The sequence below is a fragment of the Photinus pyralis genome, unplaced genomic scaffold, assembly GCF_008802855.1.
Source record: "Photinus pyralis isolate 1611_PpyrPB1 unplaced genomic scaffold, Ppyr1.3 Ppyr1.4_LG5, whole genome shotgun sequence".
NCBI classification, from domain to species: Eukaryota; Metazoa; Arthropoda; class Insecta; order Coleoptera; family Lampyridae; genus Photinus; species Photinus pyralis.
This window is the reverse complement of record NW_022170596.1, coordinates 4,710,542-4,732,348: the sequence shown is the minus strand read 5'-3', so window position 1 is coordinate 4,732,348 and position 21,807 is coordinate 4,710,542. Positions and strand designations below refer to the sequence as shown.

The 21,807-nt window shown below is 35.9% G+C and overlaps 3 protein-coding genes across 6 annotated transcripts; 2 read left to right on the top strand and 1 right to left on the bottom strand.

Moving 5' to 3' along the window:
- The first annotated feature begins 2,291 nt into the window (after positions 1–2,291).
- On the top strand, positions 2,292–8,567 carry LOC116172565 (zinc finger protein OZF-like). Of its 2 annotated transcripts, XR_004145695.1 has the most exons (4): positions 2,292–2,543; positions 2,593–3,309; positions 3,653–4,326; positions 7,884–8,567. XR_004145695.1 is itself a non-coding variant. In XM_031489795.1 (3 exons), the coding sequence occupies exons 1-3, from the start codon at positions 2,409–2,411 to the stop codon at positions 4,271–4,273; spliced, it is 1,473 nt and encodes a 490-aa protein (XP_031345655.1). In that variant the 5' UTR covers positions 2,292–2,408; the 3' UTR covers positions 4,274–4,558. The 2 variants fall into 2 exon arrangements, 1 of the variants encoding a protein (XP_031345655.1); XM_031489795.1 differs by lacking the exon at positions 7,884–8,567 and having other exon boundaries at positions 3,653–4,558.
- A 2,121-nt stretch (positions 8,568–10,688) lies between these two features.
- Positions 10,689–12,921, top strand: LOC116171430 (gastrula zinc finger protein XlCGF57.1-like). 3 transcript variants are annotated; one of them, XM_031488278.1, is made up of 4 exons: positions 10,689–10,882; positions 11,418–11,602; positions 11,656–12,219; positions 12,267–12,921. In XM_031488278.1, the coding sequence occupies exons 2-4, from the start codon at positions 11,462–11,464 to the stop codon at positions 12,885–12,887; spliced, it is 1,326 nt and encodes a 441-aa protein (XP_031344138.1). In that variant the 5' UTR covers positions 10,689–10,882; positions 11,418–11,461; the 3' UTR covers positions 12,888–12,921. The 3 variants fall into 3 exon arrangements, with proteins under 3 accessions (XP_031344138.1, XP_031344139.1, XP_031344137.1); XM_031488279.1 differs by lacking the exon at positions 10,689–10,882 and having other exon boundaries at positions 11,132–11,602; positions 11,656–11,971; positions 12,047–12,219; XM_031488277.1 differs by lacking the exon at positions 10,689–10,882 and having other exon boundaries at positions 11,132–11,602.
- Positions 12,883–21,507, bottom strand: LOC116171429 (T-cell activation inhibitor, mitochondrial). Its single transcript, XM_031488274.1, has 9 exons — positions 21,362–21,507; positions 21,164–21,305; positions 20,996–21,113; positions 20,481–20,948; positions 18,723–18,814; positions 18,570–18,670; positions 18,380–18,523; positions 18,200–18,331; positions 12,883–13,183 (listed from the first exon to the last, which is right to left on the bottom strand). The coding sequence occupies exons 1-9, from the start codon at positions 21,382–21,384 to the stop codon at positions 12,952–12,954; spliced, it is 1,452 nt and encodes a 483-aa protein (XP_031344134.1). The 5' UTR covers positions 21,385–21,507; the 3' UTR covers positions 12,883–12,951.
- Between the last annotated feature and the right edge of the window lie 300 nt (positions 21,508–21,807).

The window sequence follows — 21,807 nt, the reverse complement described above, 5'->3', positions numbered from 1 at the left end:
TTAATGGAGTTACCGCATATTAACTGTGCAATTATCGCAGGGCTCTTTAGCTTTCTACAATGCAATTACCGCTGTAATTAAGCGGTAATTGCACGCCTCATTTGAGAGAAATATTCGACGTATTATCGACAGGGATAGTTATCTTATCGAGTTTTATTAATAAAATCCATTTTCCGGTTTATTCTCGTGTAAAGTGACTATTAATAGTTACTCGACGTTTCTTTGCTACCTTTATCAAGAGTTTTTTGTTAGATTTCGTAAATGTCAATCAATTGAAACTGTATATCTAAATTTGAAGTGTTCTTAGCTTTTTCTGTTTTTTTGTGACTGGTCCTCTGTAACCATCAATCAGATACCGATACATAGGCCATGATTACACCCTTTGATTGTCTTCTTTATTTTATCTAAAGAGTAGCCATTTTGATGCAACATTTTGTTCAAGTTTTTGAAGTGCTTCTTTTTTTGAGCAATCGTCAGTAAGACGAAAAGATCTATTTTCTAAAGATTTTATTACTGCGTTTATTTGGCATGGATGATGATGTGACGTAGCGCTTCTCTTGAGAAAGGGAGCAAAGTTAAGTTTCCGAAACGTCGAGCAACTAAAAATAGTAAATTTACACGAGAGTAAAACCGAAAATGGATTTTATTAATAAAAATAGTAGCGCTCGTTGAAATCTCAACAATAACATAATTTTATCGTACCGATAGTTATCGACATATCGATATATCAATAGTTATCGATATATCAATAGTTATCGACATATCGATATATCAATAGTTATCGACATATCGATATATCAATAGTTATCGACATATCGATAAGTATCGATATATCGATAGTTATCGATCTAGCGATATATCGATTTTTTTAGCTCTACCTATTGTTATTTGATATATCGATCACTATCGATACCTATCGATATATCGAAAAAAATTCCCATGTCTAGCCGTAGCGTGCAGTTTACATAGAAAACGTACGCGACCCGGAATTCCAAGTAACAATGAGCATTATACTGGACTACCGAATTTTGGAATTTCAACCCGGCCAGTTAAGCGAGTTTAATTAACAATAGCTAATTAAATGAGTTGTATTAAACCGCAGTCGATTAATTCGTGTCTAGTCTCAAATGAAGTGCGTTTAATTAACCTAGATTTTGAGGTATGTCCTAGATTTTTAGGACAACGGGAGCTGAGAGATTAAGAGGTTTTATGATCCAATTAAAAGTTTTTTGTAGTAATTTTTTCCTATTTAATTCTGTAGTGTACTTAACCGCCAGGTTCTACGCTAACTTCACAGGGCACCAGGTACAAAAATTCTAAAAAGGTGTGAAATATACAGGATGTCACTCATCTTTGCTGCAATAAAATCTTTCTGTTAAGACAAGACGGAAAATGACCGTTTCTTCAACGCGAAAATGTTAGTTTACAAACAAATCAGTACACATACACACATGAAACAATTCGATAATTTCTGCATGTTTAAAAGAATGCTTAAAAATAGGTAGGTATGCATCTAATAAGTTGGATGTAATCGGAACATAAACAAACATTACCCCAAAAATGAACGCGATGTCAAACAAAAGGTTAACGGTATCAAGCACATGAATTTGTATTAAGGTTATAGGTAAAAAAAGTTATCGGATCTAATCTCATTTTTTTTAAATGGGACACTGTGTTAATGCTTTCATCTAAAAAGATAGCATATTAAATTTTCTTTTGAAAAATATAACACATAATATGGATAACATTCAAGTAATCAAAAACAATTCAAAACGTTTAAAAAAGGCTGGTCAATGATCACCCTGGGTATTAACAGTGAGAGAAAAGGCCACCAGCGTTTACAGTGGGTTGACTGCTCTAAAGGTAGTAACAATAACAATAATAAATGTCTTTATTGATCGACTGTATAAATAACTGTTATGTAGATGAACGGGAGCCTTTGAGTCCTTGAACAATTTCGCACACAAACCAAAGGTTTGTAAGATGAATAATTGAATGTGGTGCAAATGTATATTTTGTGATTAGAGAGATTCCAATCTAAATACCCAAATATGAACATAATACAAATGTAAAAATGATTGTTAATATTATCACAATTATTGCTAACCATGCCGGCAAGGTACCTAGAAAGAAAATATAGTTAAAAAACAGAGTATTGGCATTGATTATAAGTGTATATAATCAATGGTATAGGCAACCTACTTTCTCTATTAACCTTGAAACATGCCTGTCTGCACAGATAAAATTTGGGTATTTTATCTGTGCTGTCTGTATAAAGAACGTAGTCTTATACACCGCCTATCTGAGGTAAACTACAAGTAAAAATAGTAACAGATCCACTTCCAAATCCAACATCATAACCTAAATAAATAAAATTTTAAATTACAATAATTTGTTTCTAAAAAAGTATGGAGTCTTTCGTCGAGTACGAGCATGTGCACATAGAAGAGGTATGCAGGTTGTGCTTAAACAAACACGATCAAATGAGTTTAATTTGCGACTCAGGAGTAGCAGATCTGCTCTTAGAGTGTGCCTCGATCCAAGTACAAACTCAACTTGTTTTCATAGTGATCCCCAAAAGCATAATTTTAGGTAACGCCGGATAACGGTTTATATAATCTAGTATGTCATCAGTGTGCGAATGATGTCAGTCGTTGGTACGTATTTAAACAACAAGTCGTAAGATCATTTGAAATTGGCCGATGGTTATTACAAAAGAAAGTAAAAAATGATGTGAATTTTGTGTTCGACACTTCCAGTGTACCACACGATACACATTCCGAACATTCCAACTCCGTTATTGAAGATGAGGATGAATTAAAAGACCTTTTGAACCAGCGTGATGCTGGATTTGCTCCATCAAGTTCAACAAAACTGACATCAGATCTAAGCAGCGTTATAGAAGTGATAGAAAGTGTTGCGTTAGATAACTGCAACATCACTTCAACTTCTTCCGTTACAACAGGACCAAAACGTAAAAAATCATTAGAGGAACTATTATGTGTTACATGCGGAAAACAATGCACTTCCACAAACTCCTACAACAGACATTTAAAAACGCACGATGATTCGCGCCCGTTTATCTGTAGCAAATGTGATAAACCATTTAAAACGTCACAGGTTTTGGCAGAGCATATGAAACGGCACTACGATGACAGAAGGCACAAATGTGAAATCTGTGCACAAAAGTTTTACGCCAAGGCCAGTTTGAATGATCACTTACGAAGTCACACTGGTGAAAGGCCATTTAAATGTGACGTGTGTAACCGTACTTTTGCCACTAAAGCAATTTTGCGCCAACATTCCATCGTAAGTAATTGTATACCCTGTTTCTACAATAAGAGGAGTAAATTAAAAAGCCCGAAACACAAAATTTAATACTGTTTCGATAATTTTCAAATTCTTTTGTAATATGCATATTGAGAGCATGTTTATAACCAAGAAAGAGATTTAAAAATATTCTATCGCAGTCTGCTAATCTGGTACTGATGGAGTCAAATTTTAACTACATTCAGTTTATGTGCCCCTCTGCTGCTACTGAATTTACTATGTAAAAACGGCGCCATCTCGGGCAGTTGCAAGTAAGCTTTTTAAAATGCTCCTCTTAGTAGGAAGAAAGAATAGGGATTGTAATACTTGTGTTTACTTGTAGATCCACACAGTAAGAGATAGAAAGTTTCAATGTGATATTTGCGATAAATTTCTTTTAACTGCTGGCAGTTTAGAGACGCATAAACGAAAGCATAGCGGAGTAAAGCCTTTTCAGTGTTCCGGTTGTAATAAATCATTTTTTACAAAGGAGGCCATGCAGAGACATTTCGGTGCAATACACGACACCGACAATAACTTCTTGTGCAGTGTTTGCTCTAAAGTTTGCAGTACTAAGGTGCACTTAAATAATCACATGAAAAAGAAGCATTTAGGACTTGGTCTTCCACCGAACGCCGTTTGTACTGAGTGCGGTAAGCAGTGCGGCTCGGCGGCAGAACTTAAAGTGCACGTTCGCGTACATACCGGTGAACGTCCGTATGTGTGTGATATTTGTCAGAAACGGTTTATAGCTAAAGGTAATTTGAATTCACATAAGCAAAGACATTTAGGTAGAAAACCATTTCTGTGTAATCATTGTGGGAAAGCGTTTGGTGAAAGGTCAACACTAAAAGTGCATGAACGAATACATACTGGTGAACATCCGTATTCATGCAATGTATGTGGGAAAGCGTATATTCAAAGTAGTGCGCTTAGAACACATATGAAGAGCCATTGGAAGTAAAATTATTTAACTTTTTTTGTGTAAAATTAAGTGCTGTAAGTTCAATGTTAATGGTAGGTACGACTGATTCAATATAAGTAGAAAATTTGCATCACATAAGATTACATTTGCAATGTGAACTCTCATTGTATCCGGCATGGTGTATCCATACAAGAAAGAAATGGTAGGCTACATGTGTAGGGTGGTCCAAATTGGACATTTCAGAAAAAATGGACCTAGGAGCTCAATTTTAAAGAGAAACTCACTGAATAATAAGAAACGCCCCCTAGCGGCCAAACGATTAGAGATAGCTAAATTCTGTTTGCGCCAGTGATTTTCTTTTTAAAATTGTCCTCCAGACACCTAGGTTCTTTTGTCTATCTCGTAAAATAAAGGGCGTTTGCATAGGAAAATGTCCAGTTTGGACCACCTTGTACACTGACAAATTAATGCTATCTAAGTCATGTACGAGTTCTTCTATTGGCAATACTAATCAGTAATCTGTACATAATCATATTGCCATATAAAACATTAGCAGAACAAAAAATTGATACAGTGGTTAATGTGAGGACTGGATATGCAATTACATCTGTCAGACAGTGATAAAGATTTAAAACAGCCTTCTCAAACTTTTGACTTTCCAACGCCACCTCGATACCTGTGGGATGTTTCAAGGTAGGGGCTCCGAAATATTTAGATTTTCTTCAACAACTCTCAAAATTGGAGACGGGTTTTGATAAGCGAAATCTTCAATCAATACAAATCATACTCTCCGAAACGTTCGTTGATCACGTATTTTTCTCCCTTGGTTTGTTTTTTTTTCTATAAAACCAACGCGCTGTTTAGTATGTACGTATAAGTACAGTGCTTATTAAATATCAACTACTCTCCATACTGTAACATACAAGGTAACTTACCGGGTGACCCAATAAGACTGTTCCTCGGCCATATCTCCGGAACCGTTCGTTGTATGATTTAGGGGTAAAAATTTATTTGGTAAATCGGTTATGAAGAATTGCTGGAAAATATTTTCAAGTTCTAAAAATGACCACAAGAGGGCGTAACTGCCATCTTAAATTTTAAAATTGCATTTTCTTTAAATCTCTAGGTTATCTATCATTTTCGCGAGTCGTAAAAACAAAACCTCAGTTATTTCAAAAACAAAGATGGCGTGGGGCGTTCAATTGTTTTTGCAATAACCTGCTTTAACTTCTTAACCGTTTGACTGATTGTAACAAATTTGGTATCGTTGAAAAGAGCATTCCTTGGGCAACCAACAAGAATCAACCAAAATATAGTTAATTTAGTTGAATCCTTCTCCGCAAGGGGGCTAGTTTTGACACTACGACCCAAAATCCTAAAAAAATCAAATGGAATGACATGCGTTGCTGATCAATATACTTTCCATCTTGGCACCGAACTCCCTCTCTTCCAGATCTCTCAACGTATTGGGTAGCACATTGTAGCATGTTTTGATATAATAGTGGACGTCTCTTCCTTTGACTGTGCGGTAAGAATCCATAACCAAGTTTCTTTTGGATCTAATGTTGTAGTGGAACTTGTCACCTGTTTTCCAATAGAATGAAGATTCTTTTTTCGCCTGTATTAAACAGTTCAGAATATATAGGCATGGTAAAGTAAGGATAAAGAAAAAGTCATATCATTCCATTTGATTTTTTTAGGATTTTGGGTCGTAGTGCCAAAACTAGCCCCCTGGCGCAGAAGGATTCAACTAAATTAACTATATTTTGGTTGATTCTCATTGCCCAAGGAATGCTCTTTTCAACCATACCAAATTTGTTAAAATCGGTCAAACGGTCAAGAAGTTAAAGCAGGTTATTCCAAAAACAATTGAACGCCCCACACCATCTTTGTTTTTGAAATAAATGAGTTTTTATTTTTACGAAAATGATAGATAAACTGGTTCTCTTCAAAAATGTGATAAAAGAATGTTTAGTTTATTGCTCGAGATTTAAAGAAAATGCAATTTTAAAATTTAAGATGGCAGTTACGCCCTCTGTTGGTCATTTTTAGAACTTGAAAATATTTTCCAGCGATTCTTCATGACCGATTTACCCAATAATTTTTTTGCCCCTAAGTCATATGACAAACGGTTCTCGAGATATGGCCGAGGAACAGTCTTCTTGGGTCACCCTGTACATTTAATTACGTGATTTATTTATATGAAATTAATTATTGATGGCTTTATAACAGTACTTAAATAGATTGATTTAGAACAATTCAATATTTGTCATTTGCGTTCACATTCATAACACAAGCACGAATTTCATTATGTATCATTTTGACATCGATGTTAAGACTGAGACTAAACAATTGAGTCTGCCCATATAGCAAATTTAACTAATCCGTTATTGGTGCATCTTCCATTGTCGAATAAAAAGCAATTAACTTTGTTACGGTTGCGGGGTTTCTCCGGGGTTGAGACAGCAGACCAAAATTTCTACCCTGATATCTTGAAACACCACCTCCAGCATATTTCGCATGATGGCGAATGCTCCAGTCTAACTGATCCAGACCACATTGGATCTTCGGAATTGCCAATCAATATATAACCCTCCTCTGGCCTCTTAAGGAAAAGGTAAAGGAGATAAATAATACCTCAATAATCTTTATTAAATTATGAAATGGTTCTTATTTTCTTAAAAATATCGCCTTAGCTGCTGTAATACAATAACATTTTATTAAATGGCGATTTGAGACGAAACAATCCTGTTGAAACAAATGGTTAAACCAACCACATTTGTTCGCAACAAAAAAAACTTCGTATTGATAGGAAATATCAACTTTATTTAAAACTGCAATAAACTCATATAAAGAATGACCGTTAGGTGCTGAAATAAAAATTAATTGTATCTTAAATATATAAACACCTGTACAATAAAAATAAAGCGAAGTGTGACACGTTAATATGTTAAGAATGTCCAGGCGCGAGTCTAAAACTGTACGATACTGAACGGACAACTCTCTCCGCTTTCATTTTATTTGCAATGACTCGCTTTGTTTACCTTGAGCCGAATATACATACGTAAAGTAGTGTTCTTATTCTATTTACATCTGAAATAAAATTGCATTTCTAACCGCGATTATTACTTTATTTTGCTAATTCCCTTTTGGTTTCCTGACGGTTAAATAAAGTACCCACTTCGGTTATAAATAAATAAAATAATTTTATTACAATGCAAAAATACACATACGACATACGCTAAAACGAAAGCCTGCCCTCTTTCAAAGTTCTGTATAGGGAAAGCCCGTTACAGCGGTGACTTTCCATCGAATTCAATCAAGAAACTTATTAAGTCTAAGAATCCGTCCATATGTATCTCATCATTCTATCTTCTATGGCTTCCGAGATCCCCATAATAGATATTATCTTGGACACAGACACATACTTTTTAAAATATTAACATATAATGAGAGTTCTATCAATTTGTATGGCAAATTTATGTACTGAAAAATTTTTTCTAATAATTTAGACATAAAAAGATAGAATTGATCTCTCTATCGATGATAACATTATGAAATATAACGTTTAATAAAAAAATAATTGATTTTTTTCTAGGGACAATAAAATTCGTAGGTACTAATGTGCTGTACTTCTTGTACCTTCCAGGTCCCCTACACTAATTTTGATGTACCTAAGTCGACAACTCCCGAGCTATCAAAAACGAGAAAATCACAAACTTGGCACACCACTGTAGTAATACAATCCTCACACTTAGGTTGTACTGATTGGTACCGAATGCTTATTATCAAAAAAATGGAATGCCAATAACACTTATTGAATTTGAAAAGCAAAAGAAAGTTTATTGAATAATATTAATCAAAAGTGTAAAATGAATCAAAGTGTTCAGCATTTTGAGTTCCTACAAATTTAGACACAATGCATTTAAAGCCAAATGTATGACATGTGCTCCTCCATTGGACAAAAGAACCAAGCCGAAGAAAATTTCGAATCACTGTTCACAAAAGGTAAGTATAGAGGGAAATCGGGAGCAAGAGAGATAACTGTGGAAAACGCTAAACACACATTTTACATCACATCTATGATATACAAAACTTAACAATGCGAAGAAGTAACTCTTGAATTTGAATAATTTCAACCTGACCGTTGAGTAAAAAAATTCAACGACCTGACGTTAATCTATTACATTTGATAAGCTAAAGAAGGGCCATCCCAAAACAGATTAAAAAAACTCCAATGTGTGAAAAATAACATTCTGAAGTCTCTTACTTTAAGTATGTGAAGTACCTACATTGTTAATTATCCGGAGCTTCTCCAGTTCAGAAGGTATCTCCCACGTTACGATTTAAAACTGTAGTAGTTCTCATTATGATTTATTTTAGTTTCTTTTCTTTACATTAATTTTTTTTTATCAATTTTTTTTTAATCAATTTTTTACAATTCTCTTTAATTGCTTTTTTTATGGTAATTGTCTCATTTGTTATATGGCTACTGCAGTTATTAAATAAAGGCATATTATTATTATTAAGTATCTCTTTATCATTTCGGTATCTACCTCTGTACGTAAGACAACAAAAAAAAGGCAGATTCATACACAAAGAATTGAAGTCGCTAATCAATCCAAATGAGTTTAAAAATCGAGTACACAACTGGCCAATCTCAAGCAAATCAAAATCAATAATATATCTAAACACGTGAGGGGGTTGGGGCGCTGTCATCAATCCCATCGTCAGAATCAGAGCCGGCTCAAGCACTGAAATTTGCGCCCCTGTCCGCCGCGCCAAAACTTAAATAATGGGAACTTTTGGCAAGCATGTTTTTAAAAATACAGGGTGATTCCTATAGTACCTGCCACCGTTTGGGAGCGTATAGGGGGTGCCTAGGGGAGTATTTTGATATAGGACACTTGGGGTCGGAAATCTAAAATAAGGGCGCCAGAACCAAATTTATCTTCTGGAATTTCACGCCTGTATGTAGGCAACCCAACCGACCGACGTTTCGCGCGGAGCAATGCAGAGCGAGTTAGCGCGAGGAAGCGACATGGGAGGGAAGGAGGGAAAACGACAGTCAAAAGCAATAACGTTTACAAGTGTTCAACGTGGCCACCGTTGTTCTCAATGCACTTCCTACATCTAGCCAACTATTATTATACTATTGCCATAGTGTTTATTCACTTGATACGCGTCGTTGCAGACGGGATTTCGTGGGTTTAAACAAAATTCTGATCAAGTGTCAGCCACACATCGCCGCCTGAGATCGCTCCGTGTGCACCGCCGGCCGGTTGGGTTGCCTACCTACAGGCGCGAAATTCCAGAAGGTAAATTTGGCTCTGGCACCCTTATTTTAGATTTCCGACCCCAAGTGTCCTATATCAAAATACTCCCCTACGCACCACCTACACGCTCCCAAACGGTGGCAGGTACTATAGGAATCACCCTGTATAGAGGTTCATATTTAAAACATATTGTAACGTTAATTTAATTACGTGATTTATTTATAGGCTGCTACGCCAGGCATATGCCAAAGTATCAAGTATTTGCTTGTATTATCCAGCGCTCCAGAATGTTCTCAAGCATTCTAGAACAACACAAATCATATTTCCCGGAAATATTGCGTCACATTCGCCTTTGTTCTTTATTGCCGATGACCAATTTTTCATGGCCCCTAGATGTCCATCGGGATTACCGGAACATTCGCTACAATGCCAATATCCCATATCAACAGGAACATCCAATTCTCCAGGGAATTCTCCAAGGATATAAATCCTTGGCATGGCAGATATATTATATGATGATGACTCCCAACAACCCAGTATCTATGATATTAGGGATTTTTTTAATTTATGTTATATCGTGGTATCCACGATTGTTTTGTCTTAAAAATAGAAGACGTTTTACATCCGTGATTCGGCAATCGGCAGTCATTAAATTAGAGTAACTTTTGCGCCCCCTCTTGTTTGCGCCGTAAGCGGAAGGTTACACCGCTTATGCCTAAAGCCAGCCCTGGTCAGAATTTCATTTGGAATTTGACTTATTTTCTTACTGTAATATATTGTGTATTATTGTATCATAGGCCGTTTTTTATTGCTTTACCGTTGGGCAGTTATCAATTAATTTGAATCGTTAACATGTTGTTTACGTTGTCCTGAACGTTGTTTTAGAATATTTGTAAAGAAATTTGATTCGGGTCAAAGGACGTTTATCTTGAAGCGCTCATTTTTAATATAACCCATCGTATAAGCAAAGAGTAAACTCTTTGGTATAAGTATCAAAAATACTTCTCATTTTAACACTACGCTGACGTGGGTTTGTTTTGAGACTACCGAAAATGTGGTAAATTATTCACACTTTACTCGAATTTTGGAGACATCTCTCGGAACAATACACCACTGATTCAGTGCGCTCATCGTTTGTTTGTACTTTAATCACTTATTCAACAATTAACGCTTCGAAAATGAACACTCTTTATCTTATCTGCGAATACTCGGACAACGTTCCCAAAATATAGTCAAACACGATGAACACAAATAACAGCCAAACGAACGCGGGCATAAACGCAATTAACATGCAGCCATAACAACTCGTAAAAAGAGTGACGTCACGCCTCATTGCAAGCCGTTTTTGCCAGTAACTTTGTTCGTTTGAACTGTAAGTAGTACCAAATTTTTGAAGTAATTTGTTTTTTTCTTTGTTTAACGCGTGACTTCTACCTACGTGTCCTTCGCTTCTGTACAGTTAAAAAAAACATGCAAATAATCTAAGTGCCTCCACTCGCGCCTTTACGTTCCCTCCATGTCCTCCTTCCCCACACCAGCAAAGAGATGGAGGGGAGTGGTGTGACCGCAATATTAAGTTTTTCGCATCTCCTGTCCTGCCCGCTGCAAAGTTTTAAACTTGCCACTACCGAAAAAGACTCGGCCGCACTTTTCCTACCCCTCGAGGAGACGGCGCCTGTCGAAAAAAGTTCGAGCCAAATCAGTCCACAAATACATAATAAGAGCATTTCACTTGAAACATATCAATTTGAATAAGCAAACATGCAGACTTTCAAATACGTTTTGTCGTACGCGTTTATTAAGAAAGTGGCGTCATCTGTTAGACCTGATTGCGCATCAATAGCATGAAAGCTACAAACGTCCTGGATTATTGATTTTTAAAGTCGTAATCGTACTCCTTTTTCTAGAAAATACATTGCAGGAGGGAAACCGTTCGTGTCCACTCAAAATAATGAGTGAAGAAGTAAAAAACGATCACTTAGATTTTAAAAAAATTTGTAGAATTTGCCTTCAGTCTTCTACAAAAATGCAGTACTTATTTGAATTTAATGCTAAAGCTACACAATTGATGGATGAATTAACCAATATTAAAGTAAGTATTGGAACTAATTATATACAAAAGTTTGACAGTGTGTTTTTCAAAAGGCCACTGAAAATGATGGTCTTCCGACCAATTTATGTGATCCCTGCGCAACAATTCTACAGCAGTCAGTCGATTTTAAACGAAAAATTCAAGAATCACATAAAATACTAGAACGATGTTTATTAAACAATTTAGTGCAAAGACAAGAACCAAGAGCCCCAAAAGTTATAAATTCTGAAATGCAACTTGCCTTAACAGAATTGAAAAACTCTACTCCGGCTACTTTTATTACTCAGAAAAATTTATGCAAGTGCCACATTTGCGAAAAACATTTTACATGTAAAGGACAATTAACCAGGCACCTTAAAACGCATACAGGTATTCGCAGTCACTCTTGTAAAATTTGTGGCAAATCGTATGTGGAATCAGGGTCACTTCGTAAACACTTTTTAGCGAAGCACTCTGATCGAAAGAAACCTCACAATTGTCCAGAATGTAATCAAGGATTCGATCTCCGCTCCACGTTAATCAGACACCAAAGAATACACACGGGTGAGAAACCATTTGGGTGTGAAATTTGTCGCAAATTTTACCCCTCCAAATCCTACTTGAATAAACATAAAAAGGTAAACACTTTAAAATAGTGTGCTACATTATGACATGATTATTTCAGATTCACTTTGCTACAAGGGACAAATTATTTATATGCGAAATATGTAGTAAGTCATTTTCGTTAAAAGACGGATTAAAAGCCCACTTAATCACACACTCCAGTGAGAGAGCACACAAATGTAGCCTGTGTGACAGATCGTTCGCAATGAAAGCGTCTTTAGTTTCGCATATCAAATACATTCACACAAAAGAAAAAGATTTCATGTGCCAGGTTTGTGCCAAAACTTTTGTTACACGATGCGAACTGAATGAGCACATACGAAGGCACACTGGTGAAAAAAAAGAACCCAAGCACATTTGTATGATGTGCAATAAGAAGCTATCATCTGCCACACATTTGAAGTTTCACCTCCGATCGGAGCATACCGGAGAGAGGCCGTATTGTTGTAAATTTTGTACAAAGTCGTTTATAACAGCTCAAGCGTTAAAAATTCATACCCGTTACCACACAGGCGAAAGGCCATACACGTGCAATTTCTGTTCCAAAAGCTTCGTTACCAATGAAAGTTTAAAAGTACACGAGAGAATCCACACAGGCGAAAAACCATTCACATGTACAATTTGCAATTCCTCGTTTAGCCAAAGCAGTACCCTAAAAACCCATCTGAAAACTCACGTGTGATTTGATCATATAATATATTAATTGTACAACAACAATTTTGTAGTAAGTAGAATAAATAATTTTGCTACAACGTCCAATTCCAAGGAATGCATACTGTACCATCGGTTAAGACGGAATAGTACGTTGTTATGTTAAGGTGGAGACCTTTGAGGTATTCTAAATCGTCCTTGCATCTCAATAACTGGTTGCAACAATGTATCATTAAGTCGGGCGTTACGTTGTCATCCTTGTGAAGCACGGGAAGATGCAGTTCATCGATGCACTGTTGATGTAAGGAGCGTTCCACGTATTTGTCTCTGTAATTAAAAACAATGTGATTAATTATAATACAATGAGCCTTAAATACAAATATTGCTTATATTTTTCTTCACCACCTACTCCCTCACTCCCCAAATACCACCGAAGTCAGATTTCTCGGAAAGAACGTGTCACATCCGCAGTGCATAACTAATAAAATATATTTCAGCGTCCAGTCCTTGATAAGCCTTGATATATCACTAAAATCACGTCTAGTAGGGACTTGAGATGGTACCTGAATAATATTTATATTTTTTAACTACCATGTATATAAAAATTTGCAATACCAATCGTTACTGAGAGTAGGTATATTTCATTTGGAATTTAAATTTAAACGAAGTATAGCGCAATTTGTCGTTTCGCGGGTAAACGAAAACGTGCGCGCGCATTCGCATTCATTATGGGCGAGTTTGAAGCATATTTTACGTGTGCCTTTAAATTATATATATTTAGTGGAAAAAGTGCTAAATATTGTTCCACAAGTACTTCTCTATACACATCAAAGATAGATCAAGGTGTAGAAGCAGCATTTGAACACCCATTTACCAGTTTAGAAGAGGTAATCGCGGTTGACCTACTTACCATTTCCACTTTATATACCAAGAAAGCGACCATTACCTACAGAGCCTACGGTTGCCGTTAAAATCGACAATTTGCTGTGAAAAGGATGGAGGGAGGCGTTCGGCGTAACAATCCTGAATCCTGCCGTCGTCGTCGTTTCCGTCCTTTCCGTAATAACTGACGAAACCGGACTGTTTACCTGCATGTTCATTTAAGACGTCATATCAACTGTTTCAAAAGAAGGTATAACTGAATTGCGTTTCTCTGAATAATCGTTTATGTATATCGTTTGGGGGTACATTATAGTTGAATGTATCATTAGAATTTTCATTCAAATTGTGTACTGATTTAAGATAGATTTTGCAGGTACGAAACTTATATGGAATTGTTTATATTATTTAAATTGAAACCTATAGCATTTGCATCATAAATAAAGCAGACGATCTATTGCCTACATTTGACAGTATTTATTGACTTATGGCCGTAGCTTAAAATCCATGACAACGATTATTGAGACAATGGTTGCCATGGATTTTAAGCAACGCTTAAGCTAAGCTCGGCTTAAAATTTGTCGGTGCAAACGGGCATTAATAGTTATTTATTCAGGTAACGTATCGAATTTGATGGGATATTCAAATGTGACGTTTCATTTAACTATACTCATAGTGCGTACCGCAAATCAAAAGCATTGAACCATGGTCGTGGTTGTGGTTATTTGCGGTTACTTTTGGATCGCGGTTATTTGTGGAAAACATTCTCGCCAAACCTATAAGTAACCTAAAAAATGTGTCAAATTCTTGACAGTTTTACATCCTTTATGAGAAATGTACCGGGTGATCCAATATGACTGTTCCTCTTGCTTTAACTTCTTAACCGTTTGACCGATTGTAACAAATTTGGTATCGATGAAAAGAGCATTCGTTGGGCAACAAGAATCAATGTTATAGTTATAGTTAATTTAGTTGACTCCTCCGCCAGGGGGCTAGTTTTGACACTATGATCCAAAATCCTAAAAAAATCAAATGGAATGATGTCTTTTTCTTTATGAAAAAGTAGCCAAACAACACCCAAACAGGCCAGTGAAAACCGTTTCCAAAATCTCGTTCCTAACCTCAAATATTGGGAAAATGAGATTATTCATTAATAAAAATGCTTAAATTATATCTTATTTGACGTATTTCCGGTATTTGTCGATGGCGCGAAAGATTGTTTGGAAAAGGACCCTACACTTTTAGGTAGGCCTTGGAAAATTAAACAAATGAAACACGATGCATTATAAAATATAACAGCCGTAATTTGTAAATTATTCTGCAGTGTTTACGCATTCAGAAAGTGCAGTTTTTTGAATTTGTAATATTTTCTAAAATGCCTATTTCCAACGAAGAAGCATATGCTGGCGGCGATGGTTCGTGGTCGACTCTTATAACGCAAATAGAAGATGCGGGCAGCGATGGTCGCATTTTGAAAATATACAAAATATATCGCTTGGTTAGAAATCAGCATTTTAGAAAAGATTACAAATTCAAAAAACTGCACTTTCTGAATGTAAACACAGCAGAATAATTTACAAATTACGGCTGTTATTATTTTATAATCAATAGTGTTTCATTTGTTTAATTTTCAAAGATCTACCTAAAAGTGTAGGGTGCTTTTCTTTCGCGCCATCGGCAAATACCGGAAATACGTAAAAAGTAAATTTAAGATACAATTTAAGCATTTTTATTAATTAAATTAATCTCAATTTCCCAATATTTAAGGTTAGGAACGAGCTTTTGGAAAACGATTTTCACCGGCTCCTTTGGATATTATTTGGTTACTTTTTCATAAAGAAAAGGTCATATTCCATTTGATTGTTTTGATTTTTTTAGGATTTTGGGTCAGTGGCAAAACTAGCCCCCTGGCGGAGAAGGAGTCAACTAAATTAACTATAACTATAACATTGATTCTATCAAATTTGTTACAATCGGTCAAACGGTTAAGAAGTTAAAGCAGGTTATTGCAAAAACAATTGAACACCCCACGCCATCTTTGTTTTTGAAATAACTGAATTTTTGTTTTTACGAAAATGATAGATAAACTGGTTCTCTTTAAAAATGTGAAAAAAGAATGTTTAGTGTATTATGCGAAATTTAAAGAAAGTGCAATTTTCAAATTTACGATGGCAGTTACGCCCTCTGGTGGTCATTTATAGAACTTGAAAATATTTTCCAGTGATTCTTCATAACCGATTTACCCAATAATTTTTTTTACCCCTAAGTCATACAACAAATGGTTCCAGAGGCGCTTTCTTTCGGTGATCCAAAAGCGTTTGGATTATCAAATCACGTTCTTTCGAAGTGTGATCTTATAATCATGATTGCTAAAATCGTGAACAAACTGAACATAAACGTTTTATGATCATGAATTCCTAACCTACAAATGCAAGCATATTGTTGCTCAAATGTTAGGTTAGTCAATATTTGTAATTGAAGAGGAGCATAATCGTGCAAGTACTTCCACTTGTATTTAAATTATTTTTATAATCCAAACAAAAAATACGTAATTCGAATGCAAATGTATACTACGTAAACTTAACCATACTTTGATTTAAATTTACGCGTTCTTTCGTAAAACGTGATTCTACGAATCACGATTTTGAAATCATGATCGCGAAATAGCCGAAAGAACACGCCTCAGAGATATGGCCGAGCAACAGTCTTATTGGGTCACCCGGTATATACAAATTTGCAATACCAATAGATACAGCGAATAGGTATATTTGCAATTTAAATTTAAACAAAGTATAGGGCAATTTTAGATTTCACGGGCAAACGAAAAAGTGCGCGCGCATTCGCCTTCATTAGGCCAAACAAGTTTGAAGCATATTTTACGTGTGCCTTTAAATTATATATATTTAGTGGAAAAAGTGCTAAATATTGTTCCACAAGTACTTCTCCGTACACATCAACGATAGATCAAGGTGTAGAAGTAGCATTTGAACAGCCATTGACCAGTTTAGAAGAGGTAATTGCGGTTGACCTACTTACCACTTTATATACCAAGAAAGCAACGCAACGTAGTTATAACGCCATGTATTTGTGTGGCGGTTGCCGTTAAAATCGAAGGTTTGCTTTGTCGTCGTTTCCGTCCTTTCCGTTACAACTGACGAAACCGGAATTGTTTACCTGCATGTTGGTCACAATAGTGCATTTTTTTTATTTTCGTAAAAATGCGCTAAATCTAAAACCGTCGTAAAAATTGTGTAAGGATTGGATTTTGAAATGGGAACCATTCTCTCATACAAAACAGTACAAGAGTTAAGACGTTAAAACTGAAACCCGATAATTGGCGAAATCACTTCAGAATGGACGAGAATATTTGCATCCTGCTCATTACGCACTATGGGGCAATCAACTTACCACACGGAAGAAGTCCGTGACGAACATGTGCGTTTGGTCAACACAGGGGTGAACATGTACGGTCATTGACAAAAGTAATGATCGCCTAATAGGTAAACCCTGCAGCATAAGTAACCAACATCGGGCTTCGTCTGTTTCTGCAAGTTAGAGATACCTTCATTTATTGATTTGTATTTCCAAGTTGCACAATATATTTAAATGTTGGTTGCGTATGCTGCAGGATTTTCGTATTCAGCGACCATTACTTTTGTCAAAGACTGTACGTGCGCACATGTTTTCAGCCCAGGCAGAAAAGAAGTATGACAGACTTCATGAATGCACCTACATGTTCGAAAGTTTTTCAAGCCAGCACACACGCATTGATGTTCGACGAACAAGTACGCGCATACATGTTTGTCATAATCACCGATCGTGTGTTCCCTACTTTACACTGGAACGCGCACTGCCATAGAAACGTAGCCGGCTGAGAGAGATACCGCGCAAGGCGGATTTCTATCACTATCACTCGCGCGCAAGGCTCATTGGTGTAATCACTAAATACGTTGCGACAAGACAATCGGTCGCTCTATGCATGCGCGAAGGGAGTAGGACAGAGATGTCCCTTGTGTCCCTCTCTCTCTCTCTCTCTCTCTCTCTCTCAGATCGACGGAGCGCGCGTTCCAGTACAAGTATACTCAAATACTTTAATATATTAATACAAGAAACTCGTTACTATTTGCATTTCCATAACGCGAAAGAGCGCCATCTACACGGCACTGATGGGCTTTTGGTTCATATGGAACTGTTTCCACGAGGATACTTTTTCATTAGCATTGAAAATACTACGCCAAAAAAGTGCCTCACTGCGCAAGAGATATTCTTCCCTTCAATTTTAGAAATAAATTCAATTGTTGTCTAACCTGGTGCGTGTGAGGTGTGCTGAATTAACCATCCCTTTACCTCTACCCATCTATCCTTTCACCCCCGTAAAATATAGTGATTCGAGGAGGGATATTTTTTCAATTAATTTCTCAGAATAACAGAGGTTAATTTATATAAACATTACAAAACAAATACCTTTTATAATTATCAATCCTTATTGCTGCCTCCGTGAGATTTTCAGTGATAAATTTGACTAGTAACACTCCAGGACACGTGCAGGGAGTAATGAACTGGCCCGTCGGCGACACCATTAGCGGTCCGGCCTCACTTCAATTTGATTCATTCGATTAAGCAATTACCTAGTAAAATACATACTTTTCGACAACTATCTCGTAATCTTTGAGCGTCGGTGGCCATTCGGGAGGATACGATTTTCTGCTCAAATAGTTATTAATATTCGTCGTCAACTGTTGCAGGTTTCGTTCGTAATTGGCCGCCTCAATTTTGGGCATAAATTTTCTAGAAAAACAAGCCGTAATTAGCCATTAACTTAATCTACGCTTACCTTCTAACAACTTGTATATTTAATAAAACTTGAGAAACTGCTTTCTCAAATGCAGGTATTCTCTGTAAAGTCTCGTCGTATGTTTTAATTTTTTTTATACTCTGCAATTTGACTCAATTTAATTTAGATCTTTAAACTTATCAATCAACTAACATCCAACCAATTGTGCCGTACTTCTCCATTATACAACATGATGTGACCATCAAGGCTTACTCCAGTAAATGGAGCAAATACCAACGTTCTACCTAAAATTTTACACTGATAAAACATGTAAATTGATCAGATGAAACAGTGAGATTAGTTATATTATTTCTTGTGTATGATAAATGCATTTTTACTATTGAAGACAAAAATATAACATTTACTTCTTCCACTAACGCACATTAACAATTTACGTAAGCGTATACATCATATAAAATAGTTTTCTTAATTAATTTTTTTATTTTATTAGTTTGCGTTCAAAAAAAGTTAATCTTTTGTTAATTTTGTCAAAACAATTTATTGTATCATGAATTATTAAAAATTTGCAACAAATCTACAAGCTTAGAAACTATGAACAGTGGTGTCTGTATTTAATTCAACTACTGTGGATTAAGATGAAAATAATAATATAATCATTTTTTTACGTTTCTATATTCAGAGTGGTTGCGATTAAAAACAAGTATAAATTGTGCATAACTCTTATGCAGATAAAGGGCATTTTTTTAAACCGAAATAGCTTAGTATGGGTTGCGTTGTAAGGGGCATGCTATATTTATCGATGTTTTCTTTCTTGTCAGACAATTCATTTTGCCTTTGTGGGACTTTCCTCTGACAAAGCGGTTGACAAAGGTTATGATTTGTAGAAATTAACTCGTTGAGACCCTTCATTAGAGTACCATGAAGGATAAAACCTGTTCCAACCCCCCCCCCTCCCCCACCCTCAATCTCCTCAGTTCCTTTTGTTAAGGTTGAGACCTTTAATTGGAATACAGGAAAGGAGTTGCACAGGAAAGTTTTAGTTTGTACAAACCAATTCATTTCGGTGAGACCCCCCCCCCCCTGTTCAAAAATTTGACTTGACAAAATTGGGGCCTCCCAATTTATAGAACCGGTGTCTATCTAGTCCTAGTGTAGTAGCATGCATAGTTACAATAGTAAAGTGTGGAATATTGAAGCAATTATAGATTTTTGATTATAATTTACTTGATCTGACAGTACATGGACTTCGTTTGCATTGCTGCATAAATTGTGTGCTAATGCAATAGTAATATATGATACGGTCTGTTATCTCAATCAGCCGCCAGAGTACATACCACAATATCAATTATCAATGCAACAATTACTACATCTCTTGTCAGTAAATTGTAAACTGCATGGTTTGAAACTAATATACTGTACTTTTTTTTTGGTGTGTCCTATAATTGGAGATTTCTCTGTTGGGCATTAAATCGCTATTATTATTATTATTAAGAATTATTTAAAGCGACAGTTTACCTAACACGCCCCCTGAACTTTACCCAAAGTACTAACTGTCAGTGAAATCACTATATACAGAGTGCGTCATAAGTTTCGGAACTGTTAAATATCTTGGTTATCTATGAACCAATTTTGTCCTATTAATAAAAAGAAAAAATTCATTGCTCATAATGAAATCGTTTTCTTTAAGAAATGATTTTTAATTAATTCATGTTTTTCAACGCCAATGTGATACTTGACCTAATATTATTTTTCTGTGTTGTCCATTCCAGATAAATACTTTTCAGCAGCTTGCTTAAAACTTTTATTTATTTTAACACTGAGCAAAAGATAATCGGTTTAATCACTTTTTTTAAAATCAGTAGTGCACCTCCTCTGCTCACATAGCAAAAGGTCGAGACACATAAAAACTGTCTCAATACTTAAATACCTCCATTAAAAAACAATAGTTACCTCTCAAAATGGCCATTTCATTGGGATATTGTTCGGTCATAGCCTTCAAACTTTGCAAACACCCCATAAAATGTCGCTCATTCCAACCACAATCCCAGTATATATCTAAAACTCCTAATCGATCCAAAAAACTCTTCTTCAATTTGATCATTTCCTCTCGCAACGGTTGGTGGGCAGCTGTTAACTTTCGTGCCAACTCGTAATTCCTTTTAATCCAAACTTTAAGCCTAAACTCGTCCTTCGCCTCTTTAATTTTGCTATTGAAAGCGGACATGCTAAAACTAGGGTCATTTTCTAAATCGTTGAAGTCAATATCGTCTGTCATCACTCGATAGGCTTTCATATGCTGTACTGGTTTGGGTATTTTATCTACATACTCTGTGGAAAGAGCACAACATTTTAGTACGGTTAAAACCACTGTGCGTATGTCGTTCATGTTAAGGTGTATTTTCACCAAACGAAAAGTACCTACAACAATATGGTTATGAGACAATCTGTGAATTTCGTATACATACTGGATTCGTTTTTCTTATCTCTTAAATAAAATTCTAAGTTACATGGCGCAGTTCTCTTCCTTGACTGAACCGTAGCGATATATGAACTTAATTGTTTCAACGAGTTTTCATTAGTAGACTGCAACAGAATCTGTAATTATGTAATTCTCAACATTTTGCAATTCGTACCCGTTGACTTGGATGTTGGCCAAATAAATCTGGATGCACGGAGAAGTAGAATGGTCTTAAGGCAGCGGCAACTTCAGTTGTCGTTAAGTACCTTGTAAAAATGTCTTTCGATATAACACAGCTGTACTTTTGGTTTCCAATACTGAAACTTTCCAAAATAATAAAAGACAACTTTGCGAATACTCTGAACTAACACACCATTTTAATGCATTCGAAAACATGATTGCGCATTTTAATAAATAAATAAAGCGTATGTACAAATTTACATATTCGTTACGTTGAATTTTCTAAGGTTAGATTGACCGTGGCGAACGGCGGGAATGATTCGTACTTATTGCGGCATTGCCATATCTTCTTTTCAAGGGGGCACTATCCGTATTGTGTGTTGCCTATCTCACAAACGCTTTCTTACGGAAAATAATATTCCGAATGCAAACCTTTTTAAAAACTATCTGTTTTTGAAGTGACTATTTCTTATCGCTCGATAATATACACTACATGTTTTGGACACCGCATATTTTGCAGTAGGATCGACCACACAATTGCCGTCGCTCTCCGGTGAAATGAAATCCTATATATAAAATTAGTACACGGGTTATTCACGATTATTCTTTTGATATTGAGTTATGGCTTCTTATTCGGGA